The sequence below is a fragment of the Saccopteryx leptura genome, chromosome 2 (assembly GCF_036850995.1).
Source record: "Saccopteryx leptura isolate mSacLep1 chromosome 2, mSacLep1_pri_phased_curated, whole genome shotgun sequence".
NCBI classification, from domain to species: Eukaryota; Metazoa; Chordata; class Mammalia; order Chiroptera; family Emballonuridae; genus Saccopteryx; species Saccopteryx leptura.
The window spans coordinates 116,130,436-116,149,475 of record NC_089504.1 but is presented as its reverse complement, the minus strand read 5'-3'; the positions used below and the strand labels follow the sequence as shown (position 1 = coordinate 116,149,475).

The following is a 19,040-nucleotide window of genomic DNA, read 5'->3' as shown; positions in this document are numbered from 1 at the left end:
AAGCTTTAAATCAAAATGATCTTGTTTCCCCAGAAACCACAGTGGACCAGAGGTCATATGGTTTCAGGCACAGAATTTTGGAGCTGCAGGTTGGGGGTCTTTTATAGAGGCCCAGTCCACAGGGAGTTAACAGAATTAGGAATAGAACCTAGATCCAGCATTTCTTACAACCTTCTTGACATCCTTATTATTATTTTTTATTATTAACTATTTATTGTATATAAACCATGTTTCACTCATTTTTTAGGTTCTTGGTGTGGCAGGTATGCCTTAGAGAGCTTGTATGTTGCCCAGAATGATAACACAAACTTTCTAGTGGAAAAGTAGAATTGGGACTTAATATTTAGACTTCAATACCCGTGCAATTTTCACTATCTTTATGCAACCTCTTTTAAAAGTTCAGCCTTAGGCTAGAAAACGAAAGAGGGGAAAACTAACATGAACAGTCACAAACCCAAGGGTCAGGCTCTTGTAACAAAGGCCCATAGATTATACAGAAGAGGTAAAACAATGCTATGGAAGGGATATTTTATGTATGAGACCTGTTCCAAACTGATCATGATGGGTTGAACTTATTGGCCCCAGTTCTTTGTGGCTTCACTCTAGACAGAAGACACTCCTCACACCTTGACTTTGGGTTTGTCCATAAGATATACTTTGACAAATTGGAAAAGGGCAGAAAAAATAATGCACTAGTTCTAAACCAAGACCTTAACCAACCCATCAAAGGACAGCTGGAACATCAGATCACAGAAAGTAAATTATTATTATTGTAAGTCACTGAGTTTGGGGTGGTTGGTTACACAGCATTTTTGTGACAATAACTAACTGATATACTGATGAAATATGAATTTGCACTTGAAATTTCTCCCATTGTATTAGTTTGTACCCTGAATTCCCTTATAATTCAGGGTATTCATTCGACCTGAAAAGGCACAAGAAGCTGTCAAGGGCAAAGAGGAGGCACGATGGCTGAAGAGAACCTAGTGTACAAGAAGTGGGTCAGAACTAGAACTGGATTTAGGGTTTTATTGCTGTACAACCCATCACTGGCTATTTTTCCGAGACTAGACTACATTTCAGCGGGAACTTATGTCATCATGTCACTGCTCTAGCTGTCCATTCCATTCAGGAGCAATTTGGCTGCCCACAGATCTGTATCCCTTGGTCCCTCTGCCCAGTTTCTCCTTTGTCTTACAGAGAGCTGTCTGTCACATGGTTGTTTTATTCTAGGAGATGCTTAGAAAATGTCTGAATTCCTTAGGAAATAGGGATGCCATCTGCTGAGCCTCAAAATCTGTTGGACTGATTCCTACCCATTTGTCCCAGATGTATAGACCTACATCAAAACTCTCCACTCCAGAAGTCCTGTTGTCTCTCTGGTTACCTAGAAACATGAGGATTTTCTCCACCTTTATTTTTTTTTAATATCAGCGCTTTTTTTTTTTGCCTCTATTTCATTCCTCAGTTCACTTTGTTCATTAGATCTCACATATAAGTGAGATCATATGATATTTTTCTTTCTTTGCCTGGCTTATTTCACTTAGCTTAATAATCTCCAGGTCCATCCATGCTGTCACAAAAGGTAAGATTTCTTTCTATTTTATGGCCGTGTAGTATTTCATTGCATATATGTACCACAGCTTTTTAATCCACTTGTCCACTGACGGACACTTGGGCTGTTTCCAGATCTTGGCTATTGTAAACAATGCTGCAATAAGCATGGGAGAGCCAGGGTCACAGGAACCAGAGGGACAGCAGTCAGAGTGAAGGGGGATGAGGGGATGGGATCAGAGAAGGTAAAGGGATTAGTGAAACTATATATATGTACATAACACAGAGATATAGGTAACAGGACAGCAAATCCTAGAGGGAAGGGGGGAGGGAGTTGGGGGAAGGGGGCAAAGGGGGTATAAAAAGGGACACAGGGGTGGGGGTGAGGGAGTTATATTCAGTGGGATACTTGAATCCATGTTAACACAATAAATTAAAATAAAAATATATATCAGCTTTTTAAATTAATTATTTTAAAATTTTTCTGAAGTGAGAAGTGGGGAGACAGACAGACTCTCACAGGCACCTGACTGGGATCCACTCTGCATGTCCACTAGGGGGCGATGCTCTGCCCATCTAGGGCATTGCTCCGTAGCATCTGGAGCCATTCTAGTGCCTGAGGCAGAGACCATGAAGCTGTCCTCAGCACCTGGGCCAACTTTGCTCCAATGGAGCCTTGGAGATCCATTGCGGAAGGGGAAGAGAGAGATAGAGAGAAAGGAGCAGGTGAAGGGTGGAGAAGCAGATGGGTGCCTCTCCTGTGTGCCCTGGCCAGGAATTGAACCCAGGACTTCCACATGCTGGGCCGATGCTCTACCACTGAGCCAACTGGCCAGGGCCTCTTCACCTCTTGAGTCAATGACATTCAGCCTTGTTCCAGGATTCCAGAGATCTTACTATCCTCCTATTATTTCCCCTCTGCTTTGTCCCATGAGGAGAATGGAAATGTACCCACCCTCAAGCTAAGTTCCACATTCTCTCCTCCATAGACCAGCATGCCACCATCCAGAGATCCGATCTTTCCCAGGAAAAGCCTGTTGGCAGCCAGGATGCCCATGATGGAAGGACTCCTGTGGAGCACAACGCAAGAACGTTATCAACCTCTCAATAATGAATGGGTTAGGATGGAAATAAGGAGTAGGAAGCACAGTGATGGTCAAGCATCTTAACCTGTAGGCTTTCCTTCAACCCTCCAGCATATAACCTTCCCTCATAAAATTCTGTAAAAGTACATCTTTTTCATCTTGGTATTACCTACTTCATAGCCTAAAACATGCTTAAAATAACCCAAATGTTTTCTAAAACATTATAAGGTTTGCTTCACTTTGCTTGAAAGTTCTCAAATCACCTCAAAATGTCTGTGATGTCCGGGATCAGCTTTTTCTCCCCCTCTATCCCCTGTGCTTCGTTTTTCCCACCCTTCTTCCATTACTATCAATGACACGCCATTCATTCCCGACTTCCCATGTGCTAACCAAGTTCCTGGGCCCCCTCAGGCTTACTTCACTGGAGCAGTGACATCACTCAGATCAGTCCAGGCCTTTGGCAGTGAATCATAGCGGCACCATAGTTGCCAGTTAAACCCATCAACTGCTAATGCATACTTTTCCAGCTCAAAGGTGTCAAAATGAATGTTATCAAATACAGGAGAAGCAATCACGGTGTGGTCTTCCTGAATCCGAGCCAAGATGGGCTCTGCCCTGGAAGAAGAGTGTGTGACAAACTCAGGTTGAACATGAGGGTGAATAGCAGAAACAAACAAAGCTGCCCTGGGCACCTTGCCCTGATACCTAGCACCTTCGTCGCTTAGGCTGTGCTGTGTGGTGAGAGGAACTCTCCAGAGTCCAGAAAACCTCTGCAACTATGGGATAGCTGGGGATGCCAAAAGCTGATCCCTGTTAAAAGTATATTTGAAATTAGTACCCAAATACTACCCCCAAGCCACTGTGAACGAGGACTCTCAGTATTCTACCTAAATTTACATTATCTCTTGGGTATAACTGTTACCAAAGTGATGTCTCTTTACTATCTAATTCTCACATTCTGCAAAGAACACAGCTGTCTTTGTATCACTAATTTCAGGGCAGGGAAAAACCTTAGGAATCACTAAACAATAATCTCTTCATTTTACAAGTAAGGACAGGGGTCCCCAAACTACGGCCCGCAGGCCGCATGCAGCCAGCCCCCTGAGGCCATTTATCCAGCCCCACTGCACTTCCAGAGGGGCACTTCTTTCATTGGTGGTCATTGAGAGGAGCACATTGACCATCTCATTAGCCAAAAGCAGGCCCATCGTTCCCATTGAAATACTGGTCAGTTTGATTTAAATTTACTTGTTCTTTATTTTAAATATTGTATTTGTTCCCGTTTTGTTTTTTTACTTTAAAATAAGATATGTGCAGTGTGCATAGGGATTTGTTCATAGTTTTTTTTACACTCTGGCCCTCCAACGGTCTGAGGGACAGTGAACTGGCCCCCTGTGTAAAAAGTTTGGGGACCCCTGGGTAAGGACATAAATACCAAGTGCACTGACATGAAATATACTAAAGTCAGGGTTGAGATCAGGGTCAACATGCCAAGCCCATTGCTTTTTCTTCCGCTCTAGATTGCTGTCCTTAGCCAACCAAAATCCTCAAATAAAAGCATCTGGTCTGGGTAGCTTCCCTTTGTTTAAGGTCTGGGGTTAGCTTTTCCTATTTGCACACTATCTTATTTTGTATTCAGCATGTACAATAGCCCCTCCCCCACCCCGGTCTTCCCTATTTCAGAAGAAGAAACCTCCTGGAACCTTACCACCCAACATTCACTTCAATATGAGCATCCAGGATGGCGACCACATCAGCCGTGGCCACTTCCACACCAGTGTTGCGTGCTTGAGCAAGACCTTTCCTTGTGGTATGCCGTACTATTTTCAGTAGTTTTGGATACTTCTGGTTGTAAAGCTTAATATATTCATCCAAGTTTGCCTTTAGTTCTCCTGCCAATGAAATGCACACTTGTGGAAATGCTGACTGCTATCATCAATTTGGTACAGAAACTTTATACCATTTTATATATGTAGTGGTTGAACAACCTCCTAATCTCCTTTTGCTCAGACGACCTTAGATAATAATACTAATGCCAGACTCTGTTATACAAGCTTTATGTATATTGGAAATTTTTAACCAGAAGGAGTAGGACCAGTGGTGGGATTCAGCTGGTTTACAACAATTTGGCAGAACCGATACCTAATTTTTTGTTGAGTTCAGCAAACCGGATGTTAAAATACCACTTGTAATCAGGGTTCTCTCTACGGTGGGCACTGGGGCAGCCGCCCAATATGGAAATCACAAATTTACATTCCTTACTCTTTTTTAACGTTCATCTGCACAGCAGTGTATTCTAAGCACCTGTAGTGATGTTCATTCCATCCATAGGTGAAAAAAATGGCAAGTGAGGACACCAATCAAGAAGCAAATATGGAAATATCTAAATTAACAGTTGTATTGTCTTTTGTCAGGTATTATTTAATATTTTTCATTAATATTTTAAAACTTTCTTATCTAATTTTTTATACTTTTTTATTGTTCTTGTTTAAGAATTAAATACATGAAATAATAAACTACCTTTCAGTATATATATTTTTTATACTTAAGATGGTCATTAGGGCAGAGAACTGGTTGTTATTTGAATCCTACCACTGAGTAGGACAGACCTGATCTAAGGTAGAAATGCTGATGGTCAGACATTACAGAGATATCTTGCAACATCTTCTCCCCAGCTAAACACTCAAGATTTTCTAGAGCAACTGAAATTGTTTTGTCTTGTATTAGCTATTCCCATTTGGCCTACTCAAGGACCAACTGAGACAGAATGCCCAGACTAATCTCTTTTCCAGCTCTGGCTAATGAGTTTATTCCCCAAGATTATGCAAAGAAGATTCACCATTACCAGATTACTTAGAGTTGTTTTCTTTCCCTTCTCTCTATTATAAAGCCTGTCTATGCACCTTTCTTTGTTCTTTGACTGAGCCTACCAGTTGGCTTTCCCATATGTATGAAAAAAACTTGCATACAAATCACTAAGCAATGTTTATGGATCTAACCAAAACAAACAAATAAATAAAATAAAGTATCTAAGCAAATGACTTCCAGATAATATTAATTCACTATTTTTTCAAAGAATCCTATGAGGAAGGCACTTCACTATCTCCACTTTACAGATGGAAACACTGAGGAAGAGAGAAGTTAAGAAACTCGTTTATGCCATGCATATAGTAAGTGGCACACCTGGGTGTGAGCCTATATTGTGTTTACCTATCATGCCACGCTGCCTCAGGAACAATGCACTTGATGGGTTTATCAGGATTTCTCTCCATCTCCTCTCCCCGACTCCCACCCCCATAGCCAACAGATGAGATTCTTTCCAGTTCCTTTCTCAAAAGAGTAGATTTGTGAGTCTTGGTGATCAGGACCTGGAAGCAATACCAACATGACTAAGGTGCTAAACTTTTATCCATTTTAGAACTTTCCCTGTTGCACTCCAGGGTGACAGATTTAATCATTGAAGGTGTTAAAGATAACCAATGGACCTGAAGGCTGTTTGCTCCTACTGAAAAAAAAAACAATAGGTGGAAATTCCCTGCATGTACTCAGTCCCTACTTTTAGAAGGTAATCAGAAGGGACAGGCACAGTGTTTTCTGCGTCTGCACCACCATGGCATCTGTGGTGAAGCAGAGCAAGAGACAAAGAAGCAGGTCCTTGCTGACATGCTACTTTTCATACATTGAGGTGTTTTTCCATAGGTTTGTTTCACCTCATCAGTTAAAATGGGAACTTCTTGAAATCACTGACATTCTCGTCCATGCATTGTTCCTGGCACATGGTAGAAACTCAATAAATAGTTGTTGATTTTAGAATTTACCTAAAATTGGGGAAGAAAATACAGGACCTCATTTACATTAATATAATTTCTGAAAAACTTAGATTAGCACTGTTGACACTTGAAACATTTGACCTGATGCAAATTAAGCTTTACATCTAGGGGGGAAAGTAAGGGGCACACCTCTAATACCAAGCTGTGGTGTTTCAACAGTATTATAAATGATACTGAGATAAGGAGTAATAACACTAGCTAACATTTATTGTTATCATGTTCTGAGGATTAGTACATGTATTACGTAATCCCCCGAAAGGTCCTGTCAGGAAGGCACTATTATGTCTCCCCTGTTACAGATGAGGAAATGAAGGCACAAAGTAGCTGAGTGACTTACCCTAATGTCACATGAATAGTAAGTTTCTCTTGTGGCATGCATGATAGAGATTTCCAGTTATTTTTCTCAGTTTAACACAAAACAGATTTTTGAGTTATGCTCAGTAGGCTCAATCTAACTGGTGTTTCCATGGTTAATGAATGAGACAAGGTTGATTCCTGTCCCAGTAACAACAGTCAAAAATGATTAACAATTCCCTCTTCTGTACCCATCCAAACAAATTATTTCTATGGAAAGCACAAATGAGTTCCCAACCCAAGTGAGAGGAATGTGTTGTGTGATGGGGGCACAATATAGAATAATCGAGGGCTACCTTATGTGTCTACCCAATGGGTACGTATGAAAAAGTCTTGACTTATTCCTTATCTGCTCCTCACGGAATCCACAGAATCACTGTTGTTGTTGTTGTTTTTTTCAGAGAAAAAGATATCTTCAGATGTCCTCTAACTCAGTGGTCCCCAACCTTTTTTGGGCCATGGACCGGTTTAATGTCAGAAAATATTTCACAGACAGGGCTTTAGGGTGGGACGGATAAATGTATCATGTGACCGAGACAAGAGTGAGTCTTAGATGGATGTAACAGAGGGAATCTGGTCATTTTTTAAAAATAAAACATCATTCACACTTAAATATAAATAAAACGGAAATTATGTAAGTTATTTATTCTTTCTCTGTGGACCGGTACCAAATGGCCCACGGACCGGTACCAGTCTGCAGACCGGGGGTTGGGGACCACTGCTCTAACTTAGCCCCTGCATTTGCTCCATGAAGAAGCTGAGTCCCCGAGAGGTGACATGACCTGCCTCAGGTCATTTCAGAGAGCGAGGGCATGGCACCAGGGTCTCTTTGGGTGTCCAGAACAGAGGTCCTTCTAATTAATTCCTATTTCTGGCTTGAAAATCAGGTATGCAAGTTGGTATTGCCCTCCATGTCCATAAATGAGTCAAGTCAGCCATTCTCTTTTCTTTGGTTTTTGGTGGAATTTTGAGTAGGAACTGTACCTTCTCATTTTTTGTGCAGTTTTATTGGAAGGACAAGAAAGTATTGGTATTTAAAGCATGAAAAGTATTTTTAGTGTTTGGAAATTAAAAAAAAGGTTTAAGAGATCCTTTGTCTCTTCTCCTCAGGATAAACTGCTCCTCCTTTGAAGCTGCAGTAACCTGTCTGGTACTTAAAGACCCCTGGACTGCTGCGTAACAGTCTTTACTAACAGAAACCTCCTCCTTATTGTTAGTACTAAACTCTGGTTTTATGACTTCATTCTAGTGTCTTTTATTTGCTGCCCAAAATTAGTAAAACTAAGAGCTAATACTTTCCGAGAAGTTACTATGTGCTAAATGCTATTCATAATCTATGTATTATATCAATGAACCCAGTGGCTAGGGCGAGGGCTCTAGACACTGAAGTTTATGATCAGATCTCAGTTCTGTATTTTACTGGCTGTATGATGTTGAGGAGTTTCCTTGACCAGACTATGCCTTATTATTTTGCATCTGTGAATTGGGTAAAGTGGTTCCTTTTCCACAGGATTTTTGTGATGGCTAAAATTGTTAACATACAGTGTGTCTGTAAAGTCATGGTGCACTTTTGACCAGTCACAGGAAAGCAACAAAAGACAATAGAAATGTGAAATCTGCACCAAATAAAAGGAAAACTCTCCCAGTTTCATACCTATCCAGTGCAGTTCAATGTGGGCTCACACACAGATTTTTTAGGGCTCCTTAGGTAGCTATCCCGTATAGCCTCTACAGACTCGTCGCTGACTGATGGCCTACCAGAACGGGGTTTCTCCACCAAACTGCTGGTTTCCTTCAACTGCTTATCCCACCGAGTAATGTTATTCCTATGTGGTGGCGCTTCGTTATAAATGCGCCAATATTCACATTGCACTTTGGTCACAGATTCAAATTTAGCGAGCCACAGAACACACTGAACTTTCCTTTGTACCGTCCACATCTCGACTGGCATGGCCGTGGGCTGCTCCACTGTATACACAGTGTTACATCATCATCTGCACATGCACACATGCTGCCACATCCTCCTACAGAAACTGTGAGGGTTTTCCTTTTATTTGGTGCAGATTTCACATTTGTATTGTCTTTTTGTTGTTTTCCTGTGACCAGTCAAAAGTGTACCATGACTTTACGGACACACTGTATGTAAGGCTCTTAGAATGAACAATGTTAGCTACCATTATTATGTCATTTAATTCTCATTGCAGTGTATGAGATAGTTATTGTTATCAATATCCATGTTTTTCAAGTAAGACTATTAGAACATGGAGAAATTAAGTTACTCAAGGACATAGAGTTTATAAAGGAGGTATTTGGATTCTGAATCCTTAGAAAGTAATAACTCAAGTCTACCCACTATCTCCCAGTACTCCATGTGTCCTCCTTGGGTGGTTTAGACCAGGGTAAGGAGGGAGCATGCTATGAGCAAAAGACATTGCCACTTTAAAGAGTCTCAGCACCCAAAGCTCCTCTTATCTCTGGGTTTAACTTACCTGAGCAGATTAGCTTTGTTCCTCATAACAAGTGATTTGTATTTTATTTTTTAAATTTATTTGTTGATTTTAAAAAGAGAGGAAAGAAAAGAGAGAAAGAGACAGAAACGTTGATCTGCTTCAGTGTGCACTCTGACCGGGGATCAAACTCACAACCTTTGCATATCAGGATAATACTCTAATCACTGAGCTATTTGGCCAAGGCCATAAAGAGTGATTTGAATCCAATCTTGGTGTCTGAGATCCTCCTTTGGACCCCACCTCACTTTCTCAGGCCTTTCTCATGGCGCATGGACAGGGCACAGGTGGCTTTGGAGTCACATAATCTTGGGCCTGCCTCAACTCCACAATTGACTGGCCATGCATTTTGAGCACACTATTTGTTCTCTCTATCTTCATTTCCTTATCAATGTTATTGAGATGACGATCTTCTGTCTTGACTTAGTGATTAATGTGCCAATGCAAATAGGGATCAATAAATGGATCCCTTTCTTTTCCCTATATGAGGAGTCCAAAATATCCTCAACTCTAAGCTAAAACCCCTCTCCAGCCTAGCACAGTCAATAACTGGTGATTGCTACTACTATTTCTTGGTCAAGTTTCTCACCATTTGAGCTAAAATCATCCACCAAGATGATCTCTTTCAAAAACAGAGGCGGGGTCCGGTTGATGATACTGGTGATGGCCCGTTGTATAATGGACAGAGCTTCATTCATGAATATGAGAATGACGCTGAGGGACGGGAGTTGTGAAGGATATGTCTTCTGACGACACCTATAAAAGACCATTTTTATAACCAGTCTACTTTTTTAAAATTTATTTTTATTTAGACAATTTAATTTAATAGGTTGCAACTTAAACATTGTTATCTAATTTATCACTTCACTACATATAATGTTGTATTAATCAACTCACCATTTCCCAAGCTCATTAAAAATAAAAACTCTCTCTTGCTTATCCCAGTAACAAGAATATTTTATATATCAATAAATATGGACAAAAAACATATAGTCATTTCAATAGACACCGAGAAAGCATTTGACAAAATTTAACATTCCTTTATAATAAAAAGAAAACACAACAAAATAAAAATAAAATAAAATTTCTGATAAAGGGCATCTATAAATCCCACATATAACATCATACTTAATGGTGAAATATAGAATGTTTTTGCCCTATAATAAGAAACAAAACAAGGATGTCTTCTCTCACCAATTTTCAACATTGTACTGGAAGTCCCAGCCACAGCAATCAGACAAAAAAAAGAAAAAAGGCATTTAAATGGGAAAGGAAGAAGTTAAACTGCCATTATTTGCAGATGACATGATACTGTATATAGAGAACCCTAAAGATGCCATTAAAAAATGACTAGAACTGATAAATGAATTCAGTCAAGTGGCAGATACAAAAATAAATGTTTATAAATCTGTTTCACCTGACCTGTGGTGGTGCAGTGGATAAAGCATTTACCTGGAACGCTGAGGTCACCGGTTCGAAACCCTGCACTTGTCTGGTCATGGCACATATGGGAGTTGATGCTTCTTGCTCCTTCCCCCTTTCTCTCTCTCTCTCTCTCTCTCCCTCTCCCTCTCACTCTTATTCTCTGTCCTCTCTAAAATGAATAAATAAAAATAAATTATAAATTTGTTTCATTTGTATACACCAATAATAAATTATTAAAAATAAAAAATAAAAATCCCATTTACAATTGCATAAAAAAATACTGAGGAATAAGTTTATCCAAAGAGGTAAAAGACTTGTACTTGTAAAATTATAAGACAATGAAGAAAGAAATGAAGAAGATACAAATAAATGGAAGCATATACCTGCTCATGGATAGAAAAAAATAACATCATTAAAATGTCCATACTACCCACAGCAATCTATAGATTCAATGCAATTCTTATCAATATACCAATGGCATTTTTCACAGTACTAGAACAAATAATCCAAAACTTTGTAAGGAACTAAAAAAAAAAGACCCGTAATAGCCAAAGCAATCTTGAGAAAGAAGAATGAAGTTGTGTTGTGGTGACAGTGACTACTTGGAGATCAGATGAAATGCTCTGAGGGGCGAGGGGAGGCAACAGTCCCAGTCAGCAGATCAAAGGACTGAAGCCCCATCCCCAGCTTTACTCAGATATTTATTAGCCAGTACAAATAACTCAAGGAAGCAGAAAGCAGAAGTTTTCAGGGGATAAAGTAAAGGACAAGGAAATTGCTGATTCCTAACCTCTGTTCTGAGAGCCTAGATATATTTTTTACAGGGACAGAAAGAGAGTAAGAGAGAGGAGAGGGATAGATAGAGACAGACAGACAGGAATGGAGAAAGATGAGAAGCATCAATCATCAGTTTTTTTATGTGACACCTTAGTTGTTCATTGATTGCTTTCTCATATGTGCCTTGACTGTGAACCTTCAGCAGACAAAGTAACCCCTTGCTCAAGCCAGCGACCTTGGGTCCTAGCTGGTGAGCTTTTTTTTTGCTCAAGCCAGATGAGCTTGCGCTCAAGCTGGCGATCTCAGGCTATCGAACTTGGGTCTCCACATCCCAGTCTGATGCTCTATCCACTGCGCCACTGCCTGGTCAGGTAAGCCTAAATATTTTTTGTTGCTAAATCTTATCCTGCTGTTTGCTGTTTTCAGTATGGGTCAGAGAGGTCCCTGGACTCTTGTCTGCTCAGGGCTTTCACGTTAGGGCATCTCATTGTCTCTGGTTGCTATTCTAACTCTGCAAGTTTTCCACAACATATTCTTACAAAGTTGGAAGTATGACATTACCTGATATCAAATTACACTCTAAGGCCACAGTAATCAGAAAAGCGTGGTACTGGTATAAAAACAGAGATATAGATCAATAGAACAGAATAGATAGTGCAGAAATAATCCCATGCCCAAATGGTCAATTAATATTTAACAACAGAGGCAAGAATATGCAATGGAAAAATTGGATAGATACAGGCAAAAACAATGAAACTAGACCACCTTCTTGCAACATATACAAGGATAAATACAAATTGAATTAAACAAACATAAGAATCAAAACCATAAAAAAATCTTAGAAGGAAACATACGCAGTAAAATCTTTGACATTCTTCACAGCAATATTTTTTCTAATGTATCTCCTTAGGTAAAGGAAACATAAGAAAAAATAAAAAAATGGGACTTTATACCAAATTAAAAAGTTTTCACACAACAAAGAAAACCATCAACAAAATGAAAAGACAACCCACTGAATGAAGAAGATATTCACCAATGATACATCTGATAAAAGATTAATAACCAAAATTTATAAAGAGCTCAGACTCTTTACATCAAAATAGCAAACAATCCAATTAAAAAACGGGTAGAGGACCTGACTAGACACTTCTCCAAATACGACATACAGAAGGCCAATAGACATATGAAGAGATGCTCAACATCACTAATCATCAGAGAGAAGCAAATGAAAACCACAATGAATGGATTAAGCAGTACAAATTAGTAATTGAAGAATAGCTACAGAGATGCAAATTGTAGCATGAAGAATATATTCAATAATGTTGAGATAATGGAGCATGAGGCCAGGTGGGTGCTTGGAGCAGCAGGGGTACCACTCTATAGAATGCATGGTTTTCTGATCACTTTACTATCTAAAAATGGTACAGAATGGTATTGAATGTAAACTGTGGTTGTAAAATTAAAAACAAAGAAATAAGTAAACCACAGTGAAATATTACCTCACACCTATTAGGATGGCTATTGTCAGTAAACCAACAAACAAGTGTTAGCAAGGATGTGGAAAAAAGGGTTCCCTTGTGTGCTGTTGGTGGGAATGCAAGTTGGTGCAACCACTTTGGAAAACAGTATGGAGGGTCCTCTAAAAATTAAAAATAGAACTGTGTCATTAGACAGTGATTCCACTTCTGGGTATTATATCTGAAGAAACCCAAAACACCAATTTGAAAGACTATATGCACCCTTATGTTTATTGCAGTATTATTTACAATAGCCAAGATATGGAAACAACCAAAGGGCTCGTCAGTAGACAAATGGATAAAAAAAGAGGTGGGTCATGTATACAAGAGAATGTTACTCGGTCATAAAAAAAATAATTAAATCCTACCATTTGTGACAGCATGAATGGAACTCAAAGGTATTAAGCTAAGCGAAATATGATAGTCAGAGAAAGATAAATACCATATGATTTCACTTAGATGTGAAATCTTAAGAACAAAGCAAAGATAAAAACAAAACAGAAATCAATTCATAGATACAGAGAACAGAATGATGGTTGCAGGAGAGGAGGAAGGTTGGAAGACTGGGTAAAAATGGTGAGGGGATTAAGAAGTACAAATTGGGGCCCTGGCTGGTTGGCTCAGTGGTAGAGAGTTGGCACGGGGTGTGGAAGTCCTCGGTTTGATTCCTGGTCAGAGCACAAAGGAGAAGCGCCCATCTGCTTCTCCACCCCTCCCCCTCTCCTTCCTCTCTATTTCTCTCTTCCCCTCCTGCAGCCAAGGCTCCACTGGGACAAAGTTGTTCCAGGCACTGAGGATGGCTCCCTGGCCTCCGCCTCAGCGCTAGTATGGCTCCTGTTGCAATGGAGCAACACCCCAGATGGGCAGAGCATTACCCCCTGGTGGGCATGCCAGGTGGATCTCTGTCAGGCACACGCAAGAGTCTGTCTGACTGCCTCCTCGTTTCTAACTTTGGAAAAATACAAAACATAAAACAAAAAAAGAAGTACAAATTGATAGTTACAGAATAGTCATGGGGATGTAAAGTACAGCATAGAAAACATGGTAAATAATACTATAATATCTATGTATGATGCCAAGTGCGTACTGGAAACATTGGGGAGATAACTTTGTAAAGTATATGATTGCCTAACCTCTATGCTATACACCTGAAACTAATACAAAATAATATCCAAGGTAAACTGTAATTGAATAATTAAATTAAATTTAAAAAAAAGTCTGTTCAGTCAGCCTGCCAAAACTTTATGCCCCTTCCCACCAATTTCCGACACTTCCAACCCTCTTCCCAATCCTTGACTTTCTGCTGTTCCCAAAGCTCATCTGCGAAATAGAGGCGGTCCCCGGAAAGCCCAACCATAGCCCACACTACCTGAAAGCCCGTGTGTCCGGGATGGAGCGATTCAGGGGCAACTGGTTACTCAGGTAAACGTTGTAACCAAACTCCTGGAAGAGGTCCTGGGCTGCTTTCTGCTGGGCCTCAGAAAGCCCCGCACCCCAGTGCTTGAAAAGTGGTGAGCCTGGGAAGAATTTCTTTCTGGATTTGTTTTCCTTTGCAGCACTTGCCTTGGCTTCCACAGCCTTTCCAACAGGGTGCTCTGCATCCTTCACCCTCTCCAGTGTGTTGCCCACATTGTCTTGTGGCTTCCGAGCCAATTTCATACTTTCTTCTGCAAATGAAGGGCAGGGGAGAAAACATTTCAGCTTATCTGTAGTCACCTGGGCATTGCTTTGCATTCACAGTTCATTGAAATGTTTTCTTCTCCCAATTCTAACAGTCACAACTCTTGTGCCAGAGGATCCGATCAGTCAGGGGAACTTGTCAGAGTCACGCCAGGCTCTCCCAGCGAGGCGAGCAGGTCACACCTCTCCCTCCAGCTCTGCCAGGTCTTACCCAAGTGCCACACCTTCAGAGATCCTCCAGGAACTGTGGTCTGAGGCATACTTTGCCAATAGCTAACGTTTTTCAGAATAAGGACCAGAAGCCACTTACATCACAAACATCTGTTGGATTATTTTAAAATGCAGCTATCCAGGCTTACCCTTAAATCAACTAAATCAGAATCTCAGGGTCAGATAAGGAGAGGGGAAGAGGCCAGAATCTGCACTTGTAACAAAATCCATGAGTAATTCCTTTGTACAATAAAATTTGAGGCTCTGGCTGGTTGGCTCAGTGGTAGAGCGTTGGCCTGACGTGTAGGGGTCCTGGGTTTGATTCTCGGCCAGGGCACACAAGAGAAGCGCCCATCTGCTTCTCCACCCCTCCCCCTCTTCTTCCTCTCTGTCTCTCTCTTCCCCTCCCCCAGCAGAGGCTCCATTGGAGCAAAGTTGGCTCGGGCGCTGAGGATGGCTCTGTGGCCTCTGCCTCAGGCGCTAGAGTGGCTCTGGTCGCAACAGAGCGACGCCCCGGATGGGCAGAGCATTGCCCCCTGGTGGGCGTGCCGGGTGGATGCCTGTCGGTGCGTGCGGTAGTCTGTCTAACTGCCTCCCCATTTCTGGCTTCGGAAAAATACAATAAATAAATAAATAAAATTTGAGAAGCATTGTACTACTCCTTCCTAACTGTGTGACCTCGACCAGGGGATTTCAGTTGTTGATGTCGTAGATTTACCAAGTACCTCAGAGAGTTGCTGTGATGACGATGCAGATTAATACCCATGAAGTGCTTACGACAGGGCCTGGCACACAATAAAGTTGGGCGATTTGGCCCTGGCCGGTTGGCTCAGCGGTAGAGCGTCGGCCTAGCGTGTGGAGGCCCCGGGTTCGATTCCCGGCCAGGGCACATAGGAGAAGCGCCCATTTGCTTCTCCACCCCTCCGCCACACCTTCCTCTCTGTCTCTCTCTTCCCCTCCCGCAGCCAAGGCTCCATTGGAGCAAAGATGGCCCGGGCGCTGGGGATGGCTCTGTGGCCTCTGCCCCAGGCACTAGAGTGGCTCTGGTCGCAATATGGCGACGCCCAGGATGGTCGCAACATGGCGACGCCCAGGATGGGCAGAGCATCGCCCCCTGGTGGGCAGAGCGTCGCCCCCTGGTGGGCAGAGCGTCGCCCCATGGTGGGCGTGCCGGGTGGATCCCGGTCGGGCGCATGCGGGAGTCTGTCTGACTGTCTCTCCCTGTTTCCAGCTTCAGAAAAGAAAATGAAAAAAAAAAAAAAAAAAAAAAGTTGGGCGATTACTGCTATTTTACTCTGGTTTCCCTGTTTCCTCTGCTGGGAGAGGAAGGGTACTGAGAAGAGTGGAAAACTTTTTAATTTGTTATGATAGGAAACGGGAGGGAGAACCGATCTGTGAAACACAGAGCACTGAGGGTCTAGGAGAGGGCTGGCTGAAGTGTGACCAGGAACTTGAAGACACTCAGTTGTGAGAATTTTTCCAGCAGTGCTCAGCACTTGGGTGGCAGAGAAGATGGGCAACTGCTTTCACACAACGTTGGGGGTTTCTTAGGAGGGTGCAGCAGAACTAGTGCGCAACGGAGTTGTGGATCGTGGCCAAAGAAGAGTTGGAGAAATGGTACTGTTACAGAGAGGAACGAAATGAGCGTGTTGCAGAGCGATGAGCCTGTGCTCAGAAAAGGATAGCACAACATTTGTCATTTCACACTTTGTCATTTTACAGGTGAGCAGTCCTGGCTGATGACAACGTCTAAAATAAGGTACACCGTAGGTATGTGAGGCGGAGGGAGGGCATGGGCTGTGCAGACGGGAAGGCAGAGGTGTGGAATGGGGCATCCGCAGTAGCCCAGGTGATGGCAGGATTTGGGGCCAAGACAAAGACTGTGCACCAGGATCCACTGCAAGGTCTGTGATGACTGCGTAAACTTGTCAGGAAGGCCAACAGAAGAAACGTTAGAAGGCGGCCAGGTTTACGTAATAAGGTCAAGAGCTATTATCATAGCTGTCTGACTCTCTCCTTTCTGCAATCAGTCCAAACCTAGAGCCTATTAATATCTCCCAAGCCCAACATTGATTATGACACTTCTCAGTGTGAAATCCCAAATGTAATCAAGATACTCCACCATGACTCACTTGGTTCTCACTCATCTTCCCTTAAACCTATACTAAGTTCCAACCAGGCTGCTAGGGTCACCCCTAACCCATGTTGTACATTCTTACAGGTTAAAAGAATCACCCATTTTTAAATATTTACACTTCAAGGGCACCAGTGGGGCCAGGGGACAGTCGCATTATATGAAGATCATCTGAATGGATGCTGCCCAAGGCCACAGCACATGGCTTTGTGAGCCTAGCGTGGGCTGAAGTGCAGCTACATATACAACCCCTTAAAGGGAAGCGGGAGAGTCCTGCCACTGGGAGAGGCCTGTTTGGAAGGCGGCAGGAAGCTGCTCCAGGGAGAAGGAGAGTCAGTTACAGAAGTGCTTAGGTCTCAGAAAGGAGGGTCAAAGAAAGCTCAAAGTGGCAGGTCTTTCAAAGAAGGCTCATGTGACTACCTTGCATATTTGCTCAAGTGGAAAGTAAGTGTGAGAGCAGAATTTCACAGTACTGTATTCCAAGTTGAATAGTATTTTTATTCAAATTCTTTTGTACTAAACATACATGGGTCACAGCATAGCCCTGAGTTCTCTGTTTTTGTTTATTGTTTTTAAATTCTCCTCTGTTTCTCTTTGCGGGATGTCTGATTTTTCTCATTTATTTATTGCTGTCAATGGTGATTGTTTGGACCTGGCCGACAGTCAATCTGAGGACATAAATGCAGAATCCAGCGAATGCACACAGTGCCTCTGGACCATTCCCATGACTTATACTTAAACTTTCCAGGACCCAAACAGGACACACCCAATGTCATCATTCAAGTGAGGCTTTTAAAACTCTCTGGGGAGGTTCCACAAATTGGTTTAGTGTCATCAAACCCTCCCACCATAGGGATATCTTATCATTTGTACTCTGTGGTAGTTTACCTGACTTGTGTAAACATCCTTATTGATTTATGATATCCTCCAGTCATTTTGGAGGCAATGAGCAAACAGGATGATTCATAATTTTGTATTATGTGTATATAGACATACTTTTAAAAAAAAGTAAATGCAACACTTAAACATTCAGAATTGCCTGACCAGGTGGTGGTGCAGTGGCTAGAGCATCGGACTGGGATGCGAAAGGACCCAGGTTGGAGACCCCGAGGTCTCCAGCTTGAGTGCTGGCTCATCTGGTTTGAGCAAAAGCTTACCAGCTTGGACCCAAGGTTGCTGGCTCGAGCAAGGGGTTACTCAGTCTGCTGAAGGCCTGCAGTCAAGGCACATATGAGAAAAGCAATCAATAAACAACTAAGGTGTCGCAATGCACAACGAAAAACTAATGATTGATGCTTCTCATCTCTCCGTTCCTGTCTGTCTGTCCCTATCTATCCCTCTCTCTGACTCTCTGTCTCTGTTAAAAAAAAAAAAAAATCAGAATTGATCCCAATCTTCTGGAGCCAGCTTTTCTGGGGTCAGGGAGCAAGTGTTTGTTTGAATCACCATGCATTCATCTTCCACTGGAATGACCAGGACGCCCCGTCAGTCACCTGACCACAGAATAGCTTGCAACTGCTCCTCAGAATATAACAGGCTCTCTTGCCTCTCCTCATTGGTCACGCCTCAGCATGGCTCCTCCCTATCCCCCTACTCAAACAGGTCCTTAGTAATTAACAAAGCACTAGCAAAATTCCCGAGTTACTACCTCTGGACTCTCTTGAATAAGAATCTTCCCTTAGGTTGGACTGAGCACCCAGACCCCAGAGGTGCCATTCTGACTAGATTGCATGAAGGGAGTTGGTACAAGAGACAAAGTAGCTAAAATGAAATTGAGAGCCACCAGTTCCCATCCGCAGCTACATCTTAAGATGCTTACAGATGTGGTCAGTGTGACATGTGCAGAGGCTTTGATTTCAGGAAGAAGAGCATTTGTGATCTGGAAACAGGGTCCAGAAGACGTTTTGAAATCTCAGGTGGTAGGGAGTCCCCGACACCACATCATTTTAAAATAAATAAAATGTGGG

At 42.0% G+C, this 19,040-nt stretch overlaps 1 protein-coding gene across 1 annotated transcript in view; it reads right to left on the bottom strand.

Moving 5' to 3' along the window:
* GALNT8 (polypeptide N-acetylgalactosaminyltransferase 8) overlaps positions 1-19,040 on the bottom strand; it is a 49,440-nt gene that overhangs the window by 26,544 nt on the left and 3,856 nt on the right. Inside the window, exons 2-6 of the mRNA XM_066368614.1 lie at positions 14,419-14,716; positions 9,920-10,086; positions 4,348-4,531; positions 3,057-3,254; positions 2,510-2,624 (exon numbers count right to left, since the gene is read on the bottom strand). Coding sequence (XP_066224711.1) covers positions 2,510-2,624; positions 3,057-3,254; positions 4,348-4,531; positions 9,920-10,086; positions 14,419-14,716 — 962 coding nt within the window. The remainder of the gene's footprint in view (positions 1-2,509; positions 2,625-3,056; positions 3,255-4,347; positions 4,532-9,919; positions 10,087-14,418; positions 14,717-19,040) is intronic.